General features: G+C 41.8%; 1 protein-coding gene across 1 annotated transcript in view; it reads right to left on the reverse strand.

Annotated features, from left to right (window-relative positions):
• The window catches only part of galt (galactose-1-phosphate uridylyltransferase), a 57,765-nt gene that overhangs the window by 8,546 nt on the left and 28,256 nt on the right, over positions 1 to 20,963 (reverse strand). Inside the window, exons 7-9 of the mRNA XM_049603652.1 lie at positions 20,227 to 20,349; positions 9,560 to 9,692; positions 6,723 to 6,806 (exon numbers count right to left, since the gene is read on the reverse strand). Coding sequence (XP_049459609.1) covers positions 6,723 to 6,806; positions 9,560 to 9,692; positions 20,227 to 20,349 — 340 coding nt within the window. The remainder of the gene's footprint in view (positions 1 to 6,722; positions 6,807 to 9,559; positions 9,693 to 20,226; positions 20,350 to 20,963) is intronic.

A 20,963-nucleotide genomic window follows, 5' to 3' on the forward strand; every position in this document is an offset into this window, starting at 1 on the left:
CTCTCCCCCAGCCTTGAGCAAAGAAATCCCCTCAGAATATAAGGTGGACCTTCCAACTACCTGCTTATAACCTTCAATACTTAACATGACCTATGAGTTTCAGTCTGCATCTAAAAATAAAACAGACTTGAAGATTAAAGCCAAAACTTAACGAGAAAGCTGTAGGAGCCTTCACCACGGGCAACTTTAGACCGAGATTTTACTTCAAAGATTTGATGTCTGATAAAATAAAAAGAAGAAACTAAGTCGATGACTGTGTCCTCTCATACCCTCTGTCCTTTCCTCCTCACTAAAGTTTGGGCGCATCATCTTTCTTTTTAAAATCTTTCACATGGGCTTCCTTGGAAAGATAAAAAAAATCACTCTGGCAGCAGCAAGTCAGGGACTCAGGTGATGTGTGTTTACACAGCTACAACGCTTCATTCTCTATAATGTACCAGAGACAATATAATCAATACAAATTGTCTCCCTTTAACAATCTTAAATTTAGATTAGTCTCCTCATGACTATGGAGCTGTAGACTAAATTGAACAAGATTAATTTCAACCTCGCCGTTAGTCCTAATTAGTCAGACTCTGTGTACACCTCATTGGCCTCAGGCTGTTTATGAAAGATGAAAGAGATCACAAAAAGCCCATCATTTGGAAGTGGAGGTGTAAAAATAAGCAGTCACCAGAAGAAAATGTTGGCACTGTACATCTCCGCAAACCACTGATATATTATATTTGTATGTTCTCCCATATCATATTAACATTCTCCAAAGTGACGTACTTCTGATTACATGAATATGAGCTGACTTCATCATCAGGAGGTGGAGGAAAAAAGGTGGATGGTGTGACATCTAGGAGAGACTGCTGCCAAGCTGCAGATCAGTGTTCAAGATCAACAAACAGGGTTGTTCATCAGCGAGACATGGGTGGCATTTCCAGCAGCTATTGTGCAACCAGAACTAGTTCTTTTTTAGCAGGACATCCAGAGCATTTCCAGCGGTGACTGTGCCACCGAAACCAGTTCTTTAGCAAGACATTGGTAGCATTTCCAGTGAGACAGCAGCATTTATAGTCATGACTACACCACCAAAACTGGGGATTTTTTTGTGAAGGCATTTACAGCATCAACTGTGCCACCAATAGCAGGTGTCTTTTAGGGAGACTGCAGCATTTCCAGCTGTGATTGTGACCACCAAAACAAGTTTGTTTTGGCGAGACATCTAGGGTTTTTTTCAGCAGTGATTATGCAGCCTAAACTGGCTGTTTTTAGCAAGACATCAGCAGCACTTCCAACAACAATTGTGCCACTAAAATAGGGGTTTCTTTTAGCAAGACATCAACAGCATTTCCAGTAACAACTGTGCCACCAAAAGCTGGGATTTTTTAGCAAAATATCTGTGGTATTTTTAACAGTGACTGTGCCACCAAAACTTGGTTTTTAGCAAGACATCCCCATTACTTCCAGCAGCGACTGTGCCGCTAACACTGAAGTTTTTTAGTGAGACATCTGCAGCATTTCCAGCAGTGATTGTGCCACCACAACAAGTTTGTTTTGGCGAGACTACAGTATTTTCAGCAGCAATTGCGCCATCAAAACAGTTTTTTTAAGAGACAACTGCAGCATTTCTAGCCTTGACTGTGCCACCAAATCTGTTTGTTTTAAGCCAAAACATAATCTCCCGACCATAACCAAGTGCATCTTGTGCCTAAACATATCCACACAATAACCACAGTGTTGTAGAAATTCAAAGTCTAAATAAATAAATGTAACATATCCATGGTTTGCAGAAATCTACAACATCAACATTCATTCTGGTGATTGGATTGACAAAAAGGCAAAACAACAGAAGCAAAAATAAATTGTTCACAGCACAAAAGCAATGATCTTAAAGTGATCAGCACTTGGTGAGGAATAGGTATACAGCCTGATGGATGGATTTCATCAAAACTATTGAGCAAGTTGCCCCTGATCATTTATCTCTGTTGAAATGGTGCAAATGGGATCCATTAATCTTAAAAGTATAATTTGTCTGATTTATGAAAGTTCTCTTATTTCAAAACCGGACAAACTCTGAGACAATTACACTTTATATCTGGACTCATGCTGGGGCTGTACATAGGGACAAATAGTGTGAGTGTTTACTATGTTGATCATCTTAGCTTCATGTGTTAGCATGCTAACATGAGGTAATTAGCACAAACATAAGCCTAATACCTGTTGGAGAAACCTGCCTTATAGTCAGAGTTGTCTTGGTGGTGCATCTATAGCTCCATGCTGCAGTGTTTATGTTCCCAGGTTGTGCATCAGTCTGACTAAGAACGCCTCAGTCAGTGAGCACTGAGGTGTCTTGTCTCTGAAACAACTCAGCAGGATACGACAGCTGCATGGATTGAACCTGCAACCCTTTAGCTTATACAAGGATCGCTCTGACTACTCAGCCGCGATGACACCACTCTCCTTTCTGTCACACATCACTCATCGCATCACTGCACTCTGCTAACCTTTGTTCCAGTTTGAACCTGCTGTAAGGAGTCTGTCTGACAACACTCACAATAGGTATTTCCCTCACTGTCTCAGCACAGGTAAGTATCAGTCAGTGCCTGCACTGTGTTTGAGATGCACAAGAGGAACAGCTGTCTTGACAGCAAACATCTTTCTGTACAAGGCTTACAGTCTTTGCATGTTTGTGCCAGCTGCTTCTTAACAGCAGGCCAATCAAACACTCGCCTGGACATAGTTAAAAAAAGATTAATCCCTGCATCTTGACTGTTGTGAGTTACTTTAAAACAGATTTGGGATGTTATGGTCAAAATGAAAAGGTAATTTGGCACTCATTGCAAAGGTGACATCTCACAGCATTGTTTGTGTATTTGCTTGTTTATTCACTTGCTCCCTGTCTTGTACTGGTTCTGTCTTTTCCTCTGACTGCATTGTTTTGCTTTGATGCAAAAGTACAGGGAAAAGGGGTGCAGGCTCAAACATACAATTGTAAAAAAAAAAAAAAATTAGTCAAGCTGAGCAAATTCAAGATGATAAACTGCAACAAACACTGAAAAGAGCAACCTAAACTTCTTTATAATAGAGTGTGGAATAGTTTACCAAGACCCCCTTCACACCTCGGATAAAAATACGTTTGGGTCAGGGTGCAAACTAGCTCTCTTACTCTGGATCTGTCTTGCCTAAGAAAGGCAAAATGCTGAAAAAAGGGGTTGGGTGACCAGAATGCAATCAGACAGTGCTTGATCATACCCAAATGCACTGTGGAGAGATTGTAATCTGATCGGCCAAACCACCTTCAGAGGCGGCCAGGGACACATTGTGACTACATTGAACATAAGTGTAAATGCAATTCTGTTTTCAATCCACATACATTAATTACATGGGCAGAAATACGTGACCACACGCAACTATTCCAAACCAGCAAGTTAACAGCCATCGACCAGTTAGCAAGCTAAGCTACTAGCAAGGAAGCAGTAAGAATGAAGCTCCAGCGAAAGATCAGTTAGTTTCATGCTCAGGCTGTACGTTTTCTCTCTCACCCTGCCATACACTCCTTGCATATATGCTCACTCACGATCTCTAGTTGTCATTGTCTGGGTCTATCAATTGAGTCACTGACTGATTCACAATCAACCAATGGCACAGCGACACACCTTCTCTGTCAGCCTATCATCTTACTGCTCCCCATTTAAAATATGGTTCTTTCTCTGCCATAGTTCTATCTTGCTGCCGTCCTGCTCACCCTCCATCTCCCCATCACCACCGAGTTTTTAGGGATTCATCAGCCTCATCTGACTCATCAGCCATCAGCCTCAGAGTCATCAGCCACCTCCCCATTAACACCTAGGGCTCTAGTTTTGCAGACCGGGCGTGGCGGAGGCGCAGCGCACCTGCGCTTTGCCAACTGGATGTGGCCAGGCAGATTTTGTAAGTTTGGCACACCGTGCGTCCTGGCGCAGCTACTCCTCTTTCCCACCTCCATCCCTCCTACCTGCGCAAGTCGGAAAGAGGGAGGAGAGAAGGCATGGAGTGGGTTTTACACACATCACACCAATCAAATGAGCCCCTCTCCTCGCCCTTAAATGTGAAGGTGTAATGAGAGTTTACTCAATTCGCCATGGCAGAAGAGAGCAGCAGCGTCAGATGGCCAAACTCCTCCCAGGAGGAAAGTTATGTTTTGGTCCGGGAGGTCCAAGCTCGCAGTGTCCGAATATACGGAACTGCGAGCAGACCTCCACGGGCTGATGATGCAAAGGTAGCCTGGGAGGAGGTCACCACAATTGTAAATCAATGTTGCGTTTCTCTCGTGCGCGCGCGCTCTCTTCCTCTTTCTCTCTCTCTCTCTCTCTCGCAGTCTCACTCTGTTTCTTTTCTTTTGACTTTTCTAAGATGACAGATGCTGAATATATACTCCCTATCTGATGCTGTGGCTGTTTGTGGTTGGCTGAGAGGGATGTGAACTCATTAGTTTGCAGCTGTGTTAATCAAATCAGGTTGGGTTTCCATTACGCGTGCCAAAGGTGCCAAACGGTGCCAATCCCCTTTGATCTGACATCAGATGTGACGGGACAGTCGATATAGAGATACATTTATGTGCTGATTGCAGATAGCTGCAATGAATAGTGTTTTTTTGGGTATTTATTGCATTGTTAATGTGCCTGACATTCTGGAAACCTGCCTGTGAGGTTTTGGTGACGTGTGCGCACTGTCCGCCGGTCAGCCAAACTTCGGCTTACACCGGCTGCAGGATTTATCCTGCTGCCGCTCAGATGTCCCTCCATCACAAAATATGTCCCTCTGGTGTCCAAGCGCCAAAGACCTCTGTTAAATCTTAATCAGCACAAATCATCCGTAATCTGTACACCCATATTCTGTATTAAATATTACCTTCACTTCACTCTTCTGTCTCTCCTGATTGAAATGATTATGGATATTCGGGACATATGTGGATGGAGTCAAGATGAGACCAGTGTGTGCTTTCAATTTGGTCCAATAAAAGTATCCAAGTGAAACTTACAACACAGCCATTTATGAAGCAATGGTTAAGTAAATGGTGGAAAATGGCTAGAACCAATCTGATCTCAAAGTGGACCCTGGAGACACATCTTAACACCAGGTGTAAATTTAAGCAGACTAAATTATATCTGGATACAAGATACATTTTAATGCAAGGTGTAAGAGGGTCTTACAATGCTTATATCCCTATAATCTAGTTCACAGTCACAGAAATTACCTGCAATTGACCTCCACCTCACTAAATCGAGCATTCGTTAACTTAATGTTTGTTCACTTAAGTGATGCTCATTGAGATCAGAATTTAAAAAAGGTAACCTGGATTTAAAAGAAAAATGTTGATATAGGAGATCCCCATACAATACCCAATGACATTTTAATTGAAATTTTTAATTATTAAGATTCCTATAAAGCCAGGGGTACATGACATTCACATCTCTGATTTGTCAGTTATAACTCAAAATCAAAAAACAGGATTAAAACTTCTCTCAGCACCAGAGGCCGGGCTAAGTTCAGATGATTATTGCATTTTTCTACGGGAGATATGAATTTGTGAGTCATCTTCTGAAAGAATAATCCAAACAACACCTGAAAGGACAGGCAGGAAAAGACAAATAACTCTAAAGTACATAACTCACATAAAAAGGGAGACTGTTCCTCCTGGTGTAAAATATCCAGCAAAATTAAAAGATGGGTTGTGTATGTTAACATTAAAGATGCTCTGATCAATATTTCTTATCAGCAATGGATCAATTGATTGTGTAAGCATCAGTTGGTACAACACCTAAGTTCGTAACTAGCTGTTGAACACAGAGGAAAATTCAGCAGCTAAAGAGCTTGATATTTCTCTCAGGAGCTGGTAGAAACCAAAACAGAGCTAAAAGAAAACTCAATAATGGATTAATTTCTATCAGGTGGAGAGACCAACGACTCCAAATGAATGCTAATGTTGCTACGTGTCTGCTCAGTGTGCAAATGAGCCTGATAACAACTTGTTAACCCCGCCATCATGTTGCACACTTTCTCTGTCTCCCCGTGTTAATTTAACTGACGGTAAAAGCCTGGAATTACACCACGAGTGCTCTTAACCTGCGAGAACTGCTGCTTTCCTTGGTGGTGATGTGCAAGACAAAACATGAAATATGCTGATGTGTCTGAGTGAGCATTGAAGTGGTAATAAGTGGGTGGCATCAAAGGCTGGAGTCTCTCATCTGTCAATTTATTACAGCAGAGATGACTGAAATGCAACAGGAGTTGTGTAACGTGCAGGGAACGCACACCGCACATTAATGCGTCTTTCCAATGACTTGGGCAAGCTAATCAATATCCGTATGTAATATTAATGCCATTCTGGTGCATAATAGAAGCCAAAGTAAAATTATAAAGACTTGGTTCAATGCTAGAAGTCTTTTAAAATCCTTTTTTTTTGCAGATTATGACACTGCCTTCAGACTACTGGGAGTGGAGCTCATTCACATATCAAACCGACTACGTGAATTCATTTATAGCCAGCCTGATACGTGAGCAGCCTCCTGTTTGTCGCAGTTATTTGTTTTCCAATCCACCCACAGATTTACATGCATTTAGATTAAAACTATCTTTAATCTTTCCCACCATCTGTCCCTCTCTCCTCCTGTTGTTCTACCAAAGAGACTTTAAACAGGTTATCAGAACTTTTGTTTTGTTTTGTTCTGAACCCTCCAACTCTTTCGTCTTACCGTGCCAGCCCATGGAGTACGGGAAAGAGATCTCAAACAGATTGTCGTACTTGGTCAGCAGTCGCTTCATGATGTCGGCCAGACCTGGTGAGAGGAGGAGGAGGAGGTGGGTAGGGAGAGAAGGAGATATTGTTTGTTAGTATTGTTAATAATGAATGACGTGAGGAAAGGGAGCTGAAGCAGAGGGCATGTCAGGGTAAAAACCAGCAGATATTAACTTAAAACAAAGAAAAGACTGTGCATCAGCAGAACACTCAGTAAAGCTGTGAATTGAAAACAAGATGAAACTTTTATTATTCTTGATCGGACATGAAATATAAAACAAAATGCCTGAATACACGAGGAATGAGTCAGACAGATCAGAGACAGAAAAATAAGGCGCACAGCTGAACACATACAAAGACAAAATTTCTGTCTGACTCTCGAGCCGCCAGATAAAGAGCGTCAGGTTAGAGATTCAAATCAAAAAATGTCCTTCATTTATCATTTATCACAATTAAGAATGAATTAATTATAAAGAGCAAATAAATCGTAAAAATTTAGGCTCTACAAAATGTATTTTTTTCTTCTTTTTTTTACATTCAAAGCATATATCAAGCATCAATAAAGCTTTGAATGAAAAAAGGTCTCAATCTGAAAACAGTGATTCATCGGATTCAACGAATCAGTCTTTGTGCTCGGGTTTCAGCTTTGCCTCTTTCTTGTGTTTCCCGTCTCCCTTTCCTAGTGTCTCATGTTTGGCTGAATCCAAATGTCCGGACTTCACTGCACTTGCAGACTTTGCGGAGGCGTTCACGGGAAGTCTGGGAGTGCTTAGGGTTGTCCGAATCCACAATTTAACCAGTCAACAGGGGGGCCACATGTGGACTTTCTGCAGACTTCCACAGAGTCCACTTGGGGTGCAGACTTCAGCAGACTTCACTGATTTATTTACCCACAATTTATTGCAATACAGATGTGACGTTGTGGGTTTTTCATTTGCCGAAAAAAAACCAAAAAAAACCTATGATTGTGTAAAATAGTTATTGATAGTTAGGTCTATTAAATGACTGTGTGGGCCAGAAATAATACTCAACCACATCATGATACAGGAGTGTCTGGGCTCAGTCTTAGAGATAGGGTGAAGAGCTCGGACATCCTTTGGGCGCTTGGAGTAGAGCCGCTGCTCCTTCGCGTCAAAAGGGGTCAGTTGAGGTGGTTCGGGTTTCCAGGATCCTCCTGGGCACCTCCTGTTATAGGTGTTCCAGGTACGTCCCACTGGTAGGAGGCCCCGGGGCAGACCCAGAACACGCTGGAGGGATTACATATCTCGTCTGGCCTCAGAACGCCTTGGGGTCTTCCAGGAGGAGCTGGAGAGCGTTGCTGGGGGGAGGGACACCTGGGGTGCTTTGCTCGGCCTGCTGCTTCTGCGACCTGGCCCCGGATAAGTGGATGAAAATGGATGGATGGATCATGATACAGAGATATGTGTAGGCTGCAGAGGGACTGAAATGCTAGGTTTTGAAATATGCTAAAAATCAGCCGTTTGCAGTCTCCCTCGCAGACTTTACGTGATGACAGTAAATTCATCACACTACGTACAACTGAAGTCTGCGAGGGCTCAGTCTGCAAGTCCAGATTATGGACATTTGGATTCAGCATCTCTGTCTCTGTGTGTTTGCTGGGGGTGGCCTCCTGGTCCCTTCCTCCTGCCGGTCCTCCTGAGTGCCAGCAGCTACTGAACCTGCACACCTGAACCACATCTACAATCAAGCCACTGCAGTATAAGACATCCAGACCGTTTTGTCTCCTTTGCCGTATAGACATCAGGGCCAACTTCAAGTTTTTCAACACTTTGTTTTTTGTACTTTTGGGCATCAATTCACACTTTGTTCTGTGTGTCAGGTTCACCACACCAGCCTCAACCATAACCCTGCTGAAACCCATCTGACAATACTCAGAGAATTAATGTCCCAGTGATGAGCAAACACTGTTCTTCCAACTTTGCCCACTCTTGATTGATCTAATTCTCAATGGTGATTAATTGATTACTGAATAATCATTAACATCCCTACATTAGACTTTACCCTCAACAATTCCACTTCTTGTTTTAACCGCTGTGGGCAAACTGAGGGCAAAAATAGTTTCTGGCATCCACTGCCTGCAGCATCTGATTTTGATTTGTTATTCTGTGTTGATCCTTCAGTGTGAAACAGTGGTAATGGGCCGTGTCTCAGAAGACACCTATCGTACCAATCCGTCTTATCTATGTGCCTTGGGCTTCACACCGCCACTGCACAATAGCTCAATCAGCTAAACAGACTCTCAGCTGTCAACACAAGTCTCTCCAAGGAGCCCAGAGTTGATTCACAGATGCAGTGAGGTTTGTCCTTGAGAGGGAATCTCACCAGATCCCCTCCATCTTAAGAGAGCTATTCTCTGGCAACAACAACAACAACAACAACAACATCTGCTGGAGTCATTTAAATACAATAATGTTCAGGAGAAATGGAAGTGAATGATAGTTAATAAACAATTTATTTAATGATTACCGAAGCATTTTATTGTTTGACAAAATATATTATATTAAAGGGGGTGACAGCAAACAAATACATGCAACAACTATAAACTTCAATGTGCTGCCATAACTTTAGCACACACACACACACACACACACACACACACACACACACACACACACACACACACACACACACTCACAGGAGGCCCCCTGGCCAGGAACCAAAGCTGCAGGTTCCCCACTGAGCCACTGAGACACCTTAAACTGGTCTTAATTGCCTTAGCGCTCTCTCAGTCACTCACTCTGTCAGCATCTTCACACACACACACACACTCACCATCCCTCTCCTCCGCTGTCAGGTCAGTGAGCCTGAGGACATGTCGTCGTGGTAACAACAGCGTCTGGTAGGGCCACGTCGCCCAATATGGAACCACCGCCAGCCAATCAGAACTCTCCACCACCACACGTTCCTACAGAAGAGACACAATTACGATGTTTTTGATTTTTCGGGGAAGTGATATTATGCATGTTGTGTTCCAGGAGTAGGAGAACACTTCTCACAGTCACATTACATTTATAATAATGCACAATCTACAAATCCAGCCTGAAGTCTGATTTATAGTAGGACGTTTGACACTTCTGATGAGTGTTTCTCGACAGACATTACGTATTTTCAACACTTTTCTGTCATGTTGCGCACCTGAAGAATTTTGTTATGTCATGGACACTGTCACATTTTGTCACACAGTGTGTTTGGTAAGACACAGCGAGCCTCAGATCATCAAAATGGTTGGTAGACATCAGAAAATAACAAATCTTCTTGTCCATGTCCTACATTTGTTGGACTAAGACTTAAGGTGTGTTCCAAATCTTATACTTATTCTATCCTTATACACAATTTGGACATACTACTTTCTTATAACATTACGCCCTGAACTTTGACCCACTTGCTTTTGTATCTGTTACCTTGGAAATTAAAAAAAAATGTTGCAATTTATGTGGTTTAAATTTAAAGTTATAATTGCACAGACTGTGGATCCTAACATATTATATTTGTGACAGTGAAATAACATCTGCAGCTGTCTGTCGTTGTTATTTTCGTAGGTACGTCCTTTTGTTGATTGTGATATTTCTGATTATTTTGTTCACTTAAACAATCAATACTACTTTTATTATTATTCCACTTGTCATTAGTTACTTGAATGTGCTGTCATCTGTCATTGCGACTTCTGAGAGCTGTCAAACAGCTGTTGATGTGTTGTCAAGCTGTCATCTGTTTGCGGCTCAGAGGACCGTGGGTCAAAAAAGCCAGAAAAGCATGCTGACTTACATACTGCAAAATCGGACCGGATGTAGTAGGACATCCTGGTATTTTTGGCAAACTGTATTTGACATACTATGTACTGGGACATACCAAATCTTTTTCTGGCATACTACATAGTATGGCAGTTATGGGGGTTAGAACACACAGATATTCATCCTGTAGCTCCCTTGTTTGGTCTGATGGATGAACTGACCATCTTATCTCTTACACTTCTGTTGTCCTTTTCGTAGAAGTAAGTTTAAAGTCTCTTCATCTTCAATTAACACTTATTCAGACAAATCCCTCCATTATCAAAATGTAACAGGATACAACGTGGCACAATTATAGAAACAAAACAAACAGCTATTCGATCCAGAAGATACAATCCAACTAAACAAGCCAGCTGATAGGGGTGTGACAATCCATCGATCTAGATCGATATATAGATTTAATGATCAATGCCCAAGCCACCTCAACTGACCCCTTTCAACACGTAGGAGCAGCGGCTCTACTCCGAGCTCCCTCCGGATGTCCAAGCTCCTCACCCTATCTCTAAAGCTGAGCCCAGACACCCCACGGCGGAAACTCATTTCCACCACTTGTAGCCGCGATCTCATTCTTTCGGTCACTACCCAGAGTTCATGACCATGGGTGAGGGTTGGGACGTAGATGGACCAGTAAATTGAAAGCTTTGTTTTCTGGCTCAGCTCCCTCTTCACCATGACGGACCGGCGCAGCACCCACATCACTTCAGAAGCCGCACCAACCCGCCAATCCATCTCACGCTCCATTCTACCCTCACTCGTGAACAAGACCCCAAGATACTTGAACTCCCTTGCTTGAGACAGTAACTTTCCCCCAACCAGGAGAGGGCAATCCACCGGCTTCCGACAGAGGACCATGGCCTCAGACTTGGAGGCGCTGACTCTCATCAGCCTCCTGGGCGCACGTCCCACTAATAGGAGGCCCCGGGTCAGACCCAGAACACGCTGGAGGATTACATATCTCATCTGGCCTGGGAACGCCTTGGGGTCCCCCAGGAGGAGCTGGAAAGTGTTGCTGGGGAGAGGGACGTCTGGGGTGCTTTGCTTGGCCTGCTGCCCCCGCGACCCAGCCCCGGATAAGTGGATGAACATGAATGGATGGATGGATGGATGATCCAATATCATCAATGCAAAATGAAAACAGTGATATATATCATCATCTTCAGTATATGCTTTTATTTTGAAAGTCTGTACCGTCATCAAAAGCAGATTGTGTTAAATGGGCAGACAGTATCATCTCATATTGATCCCAGGTCACTAAATCGCATGGAATCGAAATCGTATTGTGGCAGACTTTGTAACATCTGCAAATATCGTATTGTTGTCCAAAGAATCAGTATAATACTGTGATGACCCCAGTGATTTACACCCCTACCAGCTGAAAGACAACGAGAATCTTTGGCAGAAGCATAAACTGAAAATGTTACGCAGCTCTTTCATTTCTGCCAAGTGACACTCAATTAATCAAAGTGTGTCAGACTCGCGCCTATTCGTCTTGACAGGGGAAGTATATTTAAAAAGATAATGTTACATTGTTTTAATATTGCATTGTAAGACCAAACCTAGTGCTGGTTAAATGTCATCAGCCAGTCAAGTGGCGACCTTTGAGAATGGACAGGGAAGACCAACAACTGACATCTCTCTAACCCTGTCGGTCTAGACGGAAATATATCGACAACTATTTGATGGATTGCCATGAAATTCGCATCGACATTCATGGCTCCCAGAGGATGAACCCAACTGACTTTCGTGGTGGCGCTAGAAGAGGTGGCTTTTAGAATGTTACCACTCAGAAGAACTACAATGGCAAGGTCAAAGCATAATTAGTACTTATCATATCTGTTTTTTGCAGATCTCAGAAGTAAACTGCTGCTTTCTAAACCTCTTTAGAATCGTTCACATCAATGGGAGCCAGTGGACCTGACCCAGAAAATCTGAAATTAGTGTATACAATCTGAGCATAATGAACATCATCCAGCTAATTGAGCTCATGAACACATCTCTTCAGTGAATCTAAGTTCTTAAAAACCAGTTAGAGCCATCTTAACAGCCAATTTACCAACTACAAACCTAATATTTCACATTAGAGAGGACTGCTGGTCCCAGAACCATCTGCTGCTACGACTCATCTCGTTTCATGATTTTGCTTTGCCTGTTTTATCTCCAGTCCGTCTCTTTTTAGGTCTGCTGTTTTTCTGACAGTCCTTTAGATAATTACTGTAAACTCTTTCAAAGCCAAATATTGATTAAAACGCTGATGAAATGACCATACTTCAGGAACATTTACCCACGTACATCATAACGAACGCACAAAAACAAACAGGGAAAGACAGCGCACACATGAACTTGATCAGACCGCTCTGGCTTATTAAGTCATCTCACAGCGTGTACTCAGACAAGAACAACATGAATCAAAACAGGAACTAAGTCTGACAGAGAACGCTCCTACTTTACAACAAACTGAGATCAACGTGGCAATAAAATAGGTCAGTCAGAAATAGCCTGTTGCAGGAAGAAGCCCAATTATCATAAACTGTTTAAATGCAGAATGTGTCAGAGGCTGGGATTTAACAAACTGATGAGTGGGCACAAACACGACCTGACCTTGGTATTACAATCCATCAGAAATAGATTAGCTCAGTGTGTGAGTGTGTGTGTTTGTGTGCTAAACAGCAGCGGTAGGAGTCTGATGAAATTCAGTTCCATATCAATCCCAAAACACCACCGACAATCTGTCTCTCTGTCTTTCTCTTTGCATTGGGTTTCCAGCAGCTGCACTTTAACATATATTCCCCAGCACAGATCCACGTGTGCCTCAGTCTGATCGTGAACTGAAATGGAAATACTGGTGCGCAGAGGCCTCAGAGCACAAACAACAATTTGCAGCAGGGTCGATCGACCGTACAGTGTAGTCCTTAACGCTGTCTTAATTGATTTTTTTTTGGCCACTTGGGGGCAGAAGACCCTCACAACAAGCTGGTAAACACACAGTCCTGACAGATAACCATCTTATAAATTTGTTATGGCAAAGGTGTTCGCAAACAGCAGCCTGTTTACACAGACAGCAGATGGAAAGTAATATTGGCATCCATATGATTTTGGCCACCGGATGAATGCAAAGTCAAATATTCTGTTTCCTTCGAGCTAGCTGTTTGGTGCTGAGCAGGTAGCATAAAGTGGATTTATCACAGCTAGTCTGCTAAAAAGAGTTGTCAGGTGCTGCTGTTGTGCTATCTTGTCAGACAGGGGGCCAATTAACGCCCCAAAGTTGGAATAAATTTTGGCAAGGGAAAAAAAGAATACTGCCTTTCTCCAAAATGGTGGATTCAAATATTTCTGCATACTGAGGTCCCTAAACAGTCTTGGAATTGCATAAGCTGGGTCTGACTGGAAAACTGAGGGTTGACAACCATATGCTCTTAACTCTATGTCAGTTCAGCACGCAGTTTATCCAATATATGATTAAAATAACCCTTAAGATTAAATGAATAAATGAAGAAAATATGTTCAGCCTTTTTGTTAACTCATGATTTGACAGTCTGATTTAATACCTTTCAGTAACATCTTCAGTTAATGTTTAATCATTCATTGGAGGGCATTTTTTGTCAGGGACAAATATGACTTCCTCTGCTTTTCGAAATACAAGGTTTTGACATATAGTGGAGATAAAATACACATGGAAATATGACTAATTGGATTATATTCATAGGGAATATAAAATTTTGCACAGTGACACCATTATGATTTTGTATAGCGATTTTGCACTACCGCCCCCCCAGAAATGAGTGTGGATGAGGTGCCCACTTAGGAAATATGAGCCCGGGGAGACAATATTTTCCAAATGCCTGGCCTGAGAGGGGACTTCACAGCAGCCCTTTGGCATGATCTCTGTGTAAATAGGGCTACTGACACATCAGGCAAACATTTACCATAATCAAGTCGAATTTTAGCTCCATGTAAAGTAAATTGAGTGATGTTTCCCAGATAAGGCTGCGCTTGTCTGCCTTGATGCAGTTTACATGATTGTATAACTGCTGATTCTCATTCTGGCCTTGTTACATATTGACGTTAAGTCGTGGACTTTCCATGTCCACATATGACGTGCAAGGGATCCTGGGTGCGTTGGTTGCTGACGTTCTGTTTTCTGTTTTTGCAGGAAATGTACAGTTGAATACAGTTTCTTCCAAAATAAAAGCACTACGTCTGTGCAACACTGAGAATTGACGCTATTTGTCCTTTAACAGCAAAAGCACGTGGTTGGGTTTAGGAAAAAAGAACAGGGTCTGGCTTTACAATCTTTTGGGAAGCAAACAGCGGCCTCCCAGGTGAAAGTTGGTGGTTGTTGGACCTGCCCAACACCTCTCACGCCCACCCTATTCGAACTTCCGCTGCCTTAACTTTTGTTGCTGTCCTACCGTGTTTCCTCCTGACACAACTGGGCCCTTTAAACAACAACAACAACAACAACCAGCTGCATATCATGCCAATGTGAAAGGTGGGCTTTTTTCATTGGTGTCTGACGCCAGAAATCACTGACCAAGTGGCGGTTTTCGATGACTTCAGAGTGAGACTGGGTTGAATAAATCGCCACCATGATTAACTGCTGGGACTTACCTTTGACAGTCTGTAGGAATAACTAATTTATTGCTACTTCTGCTAGCTCATCGGGAGTTACACCCATAAACATTTCTACAGTGGCACCCCTAGCATTAAAGTTGATCAGAAAATTCTCATTGTTAGATGGAAACGTGCATAGTTTACATATTAGTCGGTGGGCTCTTTTAGTTTTAGATGTATCCTGCCTTTTTTCATTTTACTTCATTTTTCCTATCCTGCATTTATACAGTATGTCAGTCGACTGCATTAATATATGCTTGTGCTGTTCTGTGTGAACAGTATAAAAACTAATTAAAATCAAAAAACTGATTAGCAGTAAGCATACACCAAAGCAAAGAGAGAGTGTTGGGGCATCCCGGGCCATAAATCTCCCAGAGGTTTGAACAAACTTGTCCAGGCATTAGTGCATAATTAAGGCATCTACAGGGAATGCTGTGGTGTTTAATATCTGTGGAGGAAAACATCGAGTAATCTAACTGAATCCCAAAGTGTTCACTTCTCTTAATGAACTGTACTTGCAGTATAGGATTCTACTTAGTGCCTGCTGCAATAAGACTTTGACTAACAGCTTCAATTTCAGCGGATATTTTTGAAAGAAAGAGAAAGAGCAGGGAATAAAAAGGAGAATCTGTTGACACCATTATGTATGACATTTTGTGTTGTTATTCAAAACACTGAGTTTACATATTACACTTCCTTTCAGCATTTTTTTCTGGTCAAGATTTCAGCTGTCTCAGTCATCCTCTGTAACCTTCCTCACAATCTTTTCTCACCACATTTGTCCTCTGCTGCCTTTAACAGGATTATAAAGGAGCAGAATGAAGATAGAAAAATAATAGGGAATCAGGATGGAGGAGGAGGAGGAGGAAGAGTGGAGTGAAGAGGGAGAAGGAGGAAGAGGAGGATGTTCTAAAACAGACACCTCACAGACTGCAAATCCCAAAGAGTTTTATTCAATTAGCTTAGAAAGTTTTTGTTTCAAAGTCAAGAGTGTCACCAAGGAGCCGAACCCCAATTCAAACTCCTCCAAACACTGCAGTGTGCCAATTTACGGTCCTAACCCTGGGTCAGAGAGACAGCAGCAAAAAAAAGAGAGACACAAACACACACACACTAGTGGACAGGAACGAGTAGTTTAAGGCATTCTTGCAAACACACACACACACACACACACACACACACACACACACACTTGTGTTGATTTTATAAAGGTCAGTCCCCATGAGCAGCTGTCTAGGAGATTCAAGTGTCTTCTCTTCTCTAAACCTTAATGCTATCCCCCCTCTCTTTCTCACACACACCCACACACACTCCCAGTGGAACAGGTATCAGCTCGCTCCCTGAATGAATCAGTGGCTGTCTGATTTCTCTTTCTCTTCTTACCTCCACATCTGTGAGACTTTGAGTCTTGTTTCTCTGCCTCCTTCTCACTTTGTGCTCAGACTCCATTGTTTTTTTGTTTTTTTTACTCTACCATCAAACCCATTCTCCCTCTTCAACTATTCTTAAAGGTAACTGAAATACTTTTCTTTTAGTCACTCAAATGAATCAGCTTTAATTCAAGTGCAGAGACCCTACTCTTGAGACAGACCAAGTGGATTTCAGCTTTGTGTGTCGCAGCTAATCAGCCAAAAATAATGATGCTGATTTGTTGTGGGAAAGAAAAACAGCAAAGTAGTTGCAGGTTTCACTTTGTCCCCACTTTTTTCAGGCTAATAATCATTTTGTCCTGGTTATAATGTCTAGTGTGAATGCTAAACTCTGTAGTTGCATACCTGGTGTAAAATAAAGTTGAAATGATGTTTGATTCATTGATTAGCTCAGCCAATATCTGACCAGTAATTAATTTCATAGAGTCTCCACTGGTTGCCCAGCCCAAAAATGGTCCAGGGTGTGAATTTGTGAACCCTAGGATCGTGCAGGCATGGCCCGCCTTACTCTGCTTTAGGCCCCGATCACAAAGAAAGCATTTTGCAGGTGTTGCCAGGCAACCACCCCATCATGTTCTTACATACCTTCCTGTGTACCATTTTGCTACCGTTAAAGGGATAGTGCACCCAAAAATAAAAATTCAGCCATTATCTACTCACCCATATGCCGAGGGAGGCTCAGGTAAAGCTTTAGAGTCCTCACAACACTTGCGGAGATCCAAGGGGAGAGGAGGTAGCAGCACAACTCTACCTAATGCAGGCTGACGGTGCCCCAGATTCAAACGTCCAAAAACACACACACAGCCTCCATTAGGTGGAGTTGTGTTGCTATCTCCTCTCCCCTTGGATCTCCGCATGTGATGTGAGGACTCTAAAACTTCACCTGAGCCTCTCTCAGCATATGGGTGAGTAGATAATGGCTGAATTTTCATTTTTGGGTGCACTATTCCTTTAATATAGAAGACGTCACCACTACCAGCTTGAGGGTAGGCTATCCCGCTTTTGGAATGAAGGTCCATCTGTGGCGCAGCTTTGAGTGGCATAGTGCGTCTAATCTGATAATGGAAGTGCAATCAGCATGGCATGGCTTGACTCAGCGCGGCCAAAAGTGATAGTGGAAAAGGCCCAAAGTCTGCCACTCAAAAAGGTTTCATGGTCATGCAACCAAAAGAAGTCAACGTAAATGACGGTCGTTCTACTACAAAGTACATCCCTTATGTCTACATATAGGCAGGACAGTAAAACAAAAAATTTAACCTCAACAACATGTAACAACAATATGCTAGGCTAAGCTAACAGCTGCTGCCTCTATAGCTGTGTATTTATGGTGCATGCATACCTGAGAATGGTATCAATCTTATCAACTAACTCGCGGCATGAAGATAAATACCGTGTCTTCCAAAATATCAAACTATTCATTGAAAATAAACATTTCAAACAAAATAAATTAAATTAAAAAAAGTTTGTATTTTAATATTCTACTGCTTCTTCTACAGCTTTAAAAAGTAAGGCTGCAAAAATAATGATTTCTGCATTTATTTTGTTGAGACAACTTCATATTTTCTAGTAGGCAGTGTGAACAAACACTAAACAGTCTGGTTAAATAAACACCTGCAAAAATATACTTGCTGTTGTTTGCTTTTCAGGACTTTCTCTGACACAAACTTTTAATGAAATGCTAAAAAGTAATAAAATGAAGGCTTTCTGTTCGATCTAAAACAGATGTAAGAACGTGTATACACAAACACAGCACAAGAAACAAAGAGTGACATCAAATGCTCATCTATAACCTGCCATTAATACTAAAACTCAAAGGACGACTTCGAGGTGGAAGCCTAAAAGGTAATAAAGGACTGCAATGACTACATCAGGAGTAAAGTGGCTGCACATCTGATTGGCTTATCACTGACAGACAAGTGAACTCAGTTTCAAGAGGAGGTTTAGCTGCGAATATAACCTGAGATTAAGTGCATCACATAGTAAAGTATCAAAAAAGCCATGTCTCTGAGGGAGCAAAGCAAAGAAGCCATGTCTCTGTCAGGTCTAATTCTCCTGCAGAGGCTTAGTTCACAGCCTCCACCAAATGTCTGCTTACTAATTACGCGTTTGCCATAAAGCTTAATGCGCTCTGTGCTCCGTTAGCCGCTGCCTTTGATGGTTACTGCTGCTGATGCTCCGCACACACACGACTGGAACATCACTCTCTCACACACACACACACACACACACACACACACACACACACACAGAGTTGGTTTTCCTAATATTCACGCAGGTTAAAGATGGATGCCGCAGCATTATGCTAATGAGCATCTCTGCTGTCCAATGACACGCTTCACCGACTGAAAGACAGGCGGTGTGCTGATAGGAAAAAGGAGAAAGATGAAGTGAGAGAAAGAGGGGGAAGCATGATGGGGAAGGTGGAAGTGGATGGATGAAGGGAGAGGCAATGAGGGCAGGCACGGTGAGAAAAACTCTCATATTTAGAGACATTTAAAACGTTCTACCGATGTTTATTATAAACTATTATCACACAGTTAGCTGGAATGACTCCCCATGGTCATCAAATCCAGATTTTAGTGAGGTAATCCATTTAGCAATTTAAAATAAGCGCGTGCCTTTTAAACAGCTTCTGTTGGTTGATTCACTCTGTCTGACCTTTGTAGACTGGGATGCCAGATTTGCTGCATGTATTAACTAAAGCGGACCTAGATGAGACCAGAGAGACCGAAAACTACAACTTTCTGAGGGTAAAATTTACATCAAATGTTTTTTAATAAGATGAATTGGTAATGTCATGACTTGACATTAACAAAAAAAATACTCTTTTTGTGTTTATGACAAGTTGACATACTGATTGATACAAAGACATCTTCCTATTTTGTCATTCTGGTTAATGTCAAGTCGTCATTATAAGGACATTCCAAACAAATTTAATGTCAAGTTGTCATGACAAAAACATCTTCTGGTAATGTCATCCTGGTTAATGTCAAGTTGTCATAATAAGGACATCCCAAACAAATTTAATGTCAACATGACAAAGACAACTTCTGGTAATGTCCTTATAATGACAACTTGACATAATGATTATTATAATTAGTCTTATGCTTCATGATATCTTAATGACAAATCAAAATGGTACCACTTTACTTTAGGTCAAAGAATGTATTCATTACACTGTCATAATGGTGTCATGACAGCCAGTTTTGTGTCGTATCCTGCCAGACATCTATCCGACCGAGTGTTAGAATCAGTCTGTAACCTTGCACATCTAATTATAATAATCATTATGTCACCTTGTCATAAACACAAAAAGAGGTGCATTTCTTGTTAATGTCAAGTTGTTATGACAAAGACATATTCTGGTAATGTCATCCTGGTTAATGTCAAGTTGTCATAATCAAGACAACCCAAACAATGTCAACTTGTCATTACAAAAACCAAATGACACTTAATGACAGCAGTCATAAATGTTTATGACATGTACATAATGTTTATGACAAGTTCATGACAGTGTCATGTCATAGTTATGAGAGTGTCACTCTTATGTAGATACCTTCAAGTAAAGTGTTACCGTATTGCCTTTGTGTTTATACGTATATGTCCGTACCTTTTTCTCAGCCTCTTGTCTGGCGTATTGCAGCAGCAACGGTTCTCCATATTTCTGATAGTAGGCTCTCTGACAGCGATCTGACAGAGCCGGCTCATTAGGCAGGAAGTTGCTGGCCCACACCTATGATATCACAAGAAGCAGGAAGAAGATGGAGGAAGACGTTGATGAGACGTAACAGAAATCTAGAAAACCTTAACATTATGTATGTGTATGTCTGTTTAGAGAATTTACGTGGTAACAAGCAATCTGCCCACATTTCCCCCTCTCCCCTGATTTCAAATGACCCCATTAAACCTGTGATTTAATGGGGTTATTTATCAATACTATTCAATCAATGGCTGTTTCACAGGTGCAGGGATTTCTGAGTTTCAAAACTCACTTTCATTTTCCCATTCGGGCTTTTTAGATTGATAAATGAGTTTCCCCCCGCAGCCGCTGGCTTTCATTTATTTCAATACAGTGTAAAAAATCAACTTGCAGACACTAAAATGTAATTGAGATAGGTACTTCATCACAGCGAACAGCAAGGGGCCATACACAGGCCCTGAAAACACATTTTCTCAATCAGCTTCTCACTGTGAGCATTGGGGTGTTTAAGTACACAAACGCAAAAAATTCTGCCAAACTTATAACAGTTGTGGTTATTTCACAAGATGTTTTCTCTGTCACTGGTTTGAAGTGGATGGGGATATGTTGGGAAAAATCAATCATGATTTAGCAACATCTGAGTCAGA

The sequence above is a fragment of the Epinephelus fuscoguttatus genome, linkage group LG18 (assembly GCF_011397635.1).
Source record: "Epinephelus fuscoguttatus linkage group LG18, E.fuscoguttatus.final_Chr_v1".
Taxonomy (NCBI): Eukaryota; Metazoa; Chordata; class Actinopteri; order Perciformes; family Serranidae; genus Epinephelus; species Epinephelus fuscoguttatus.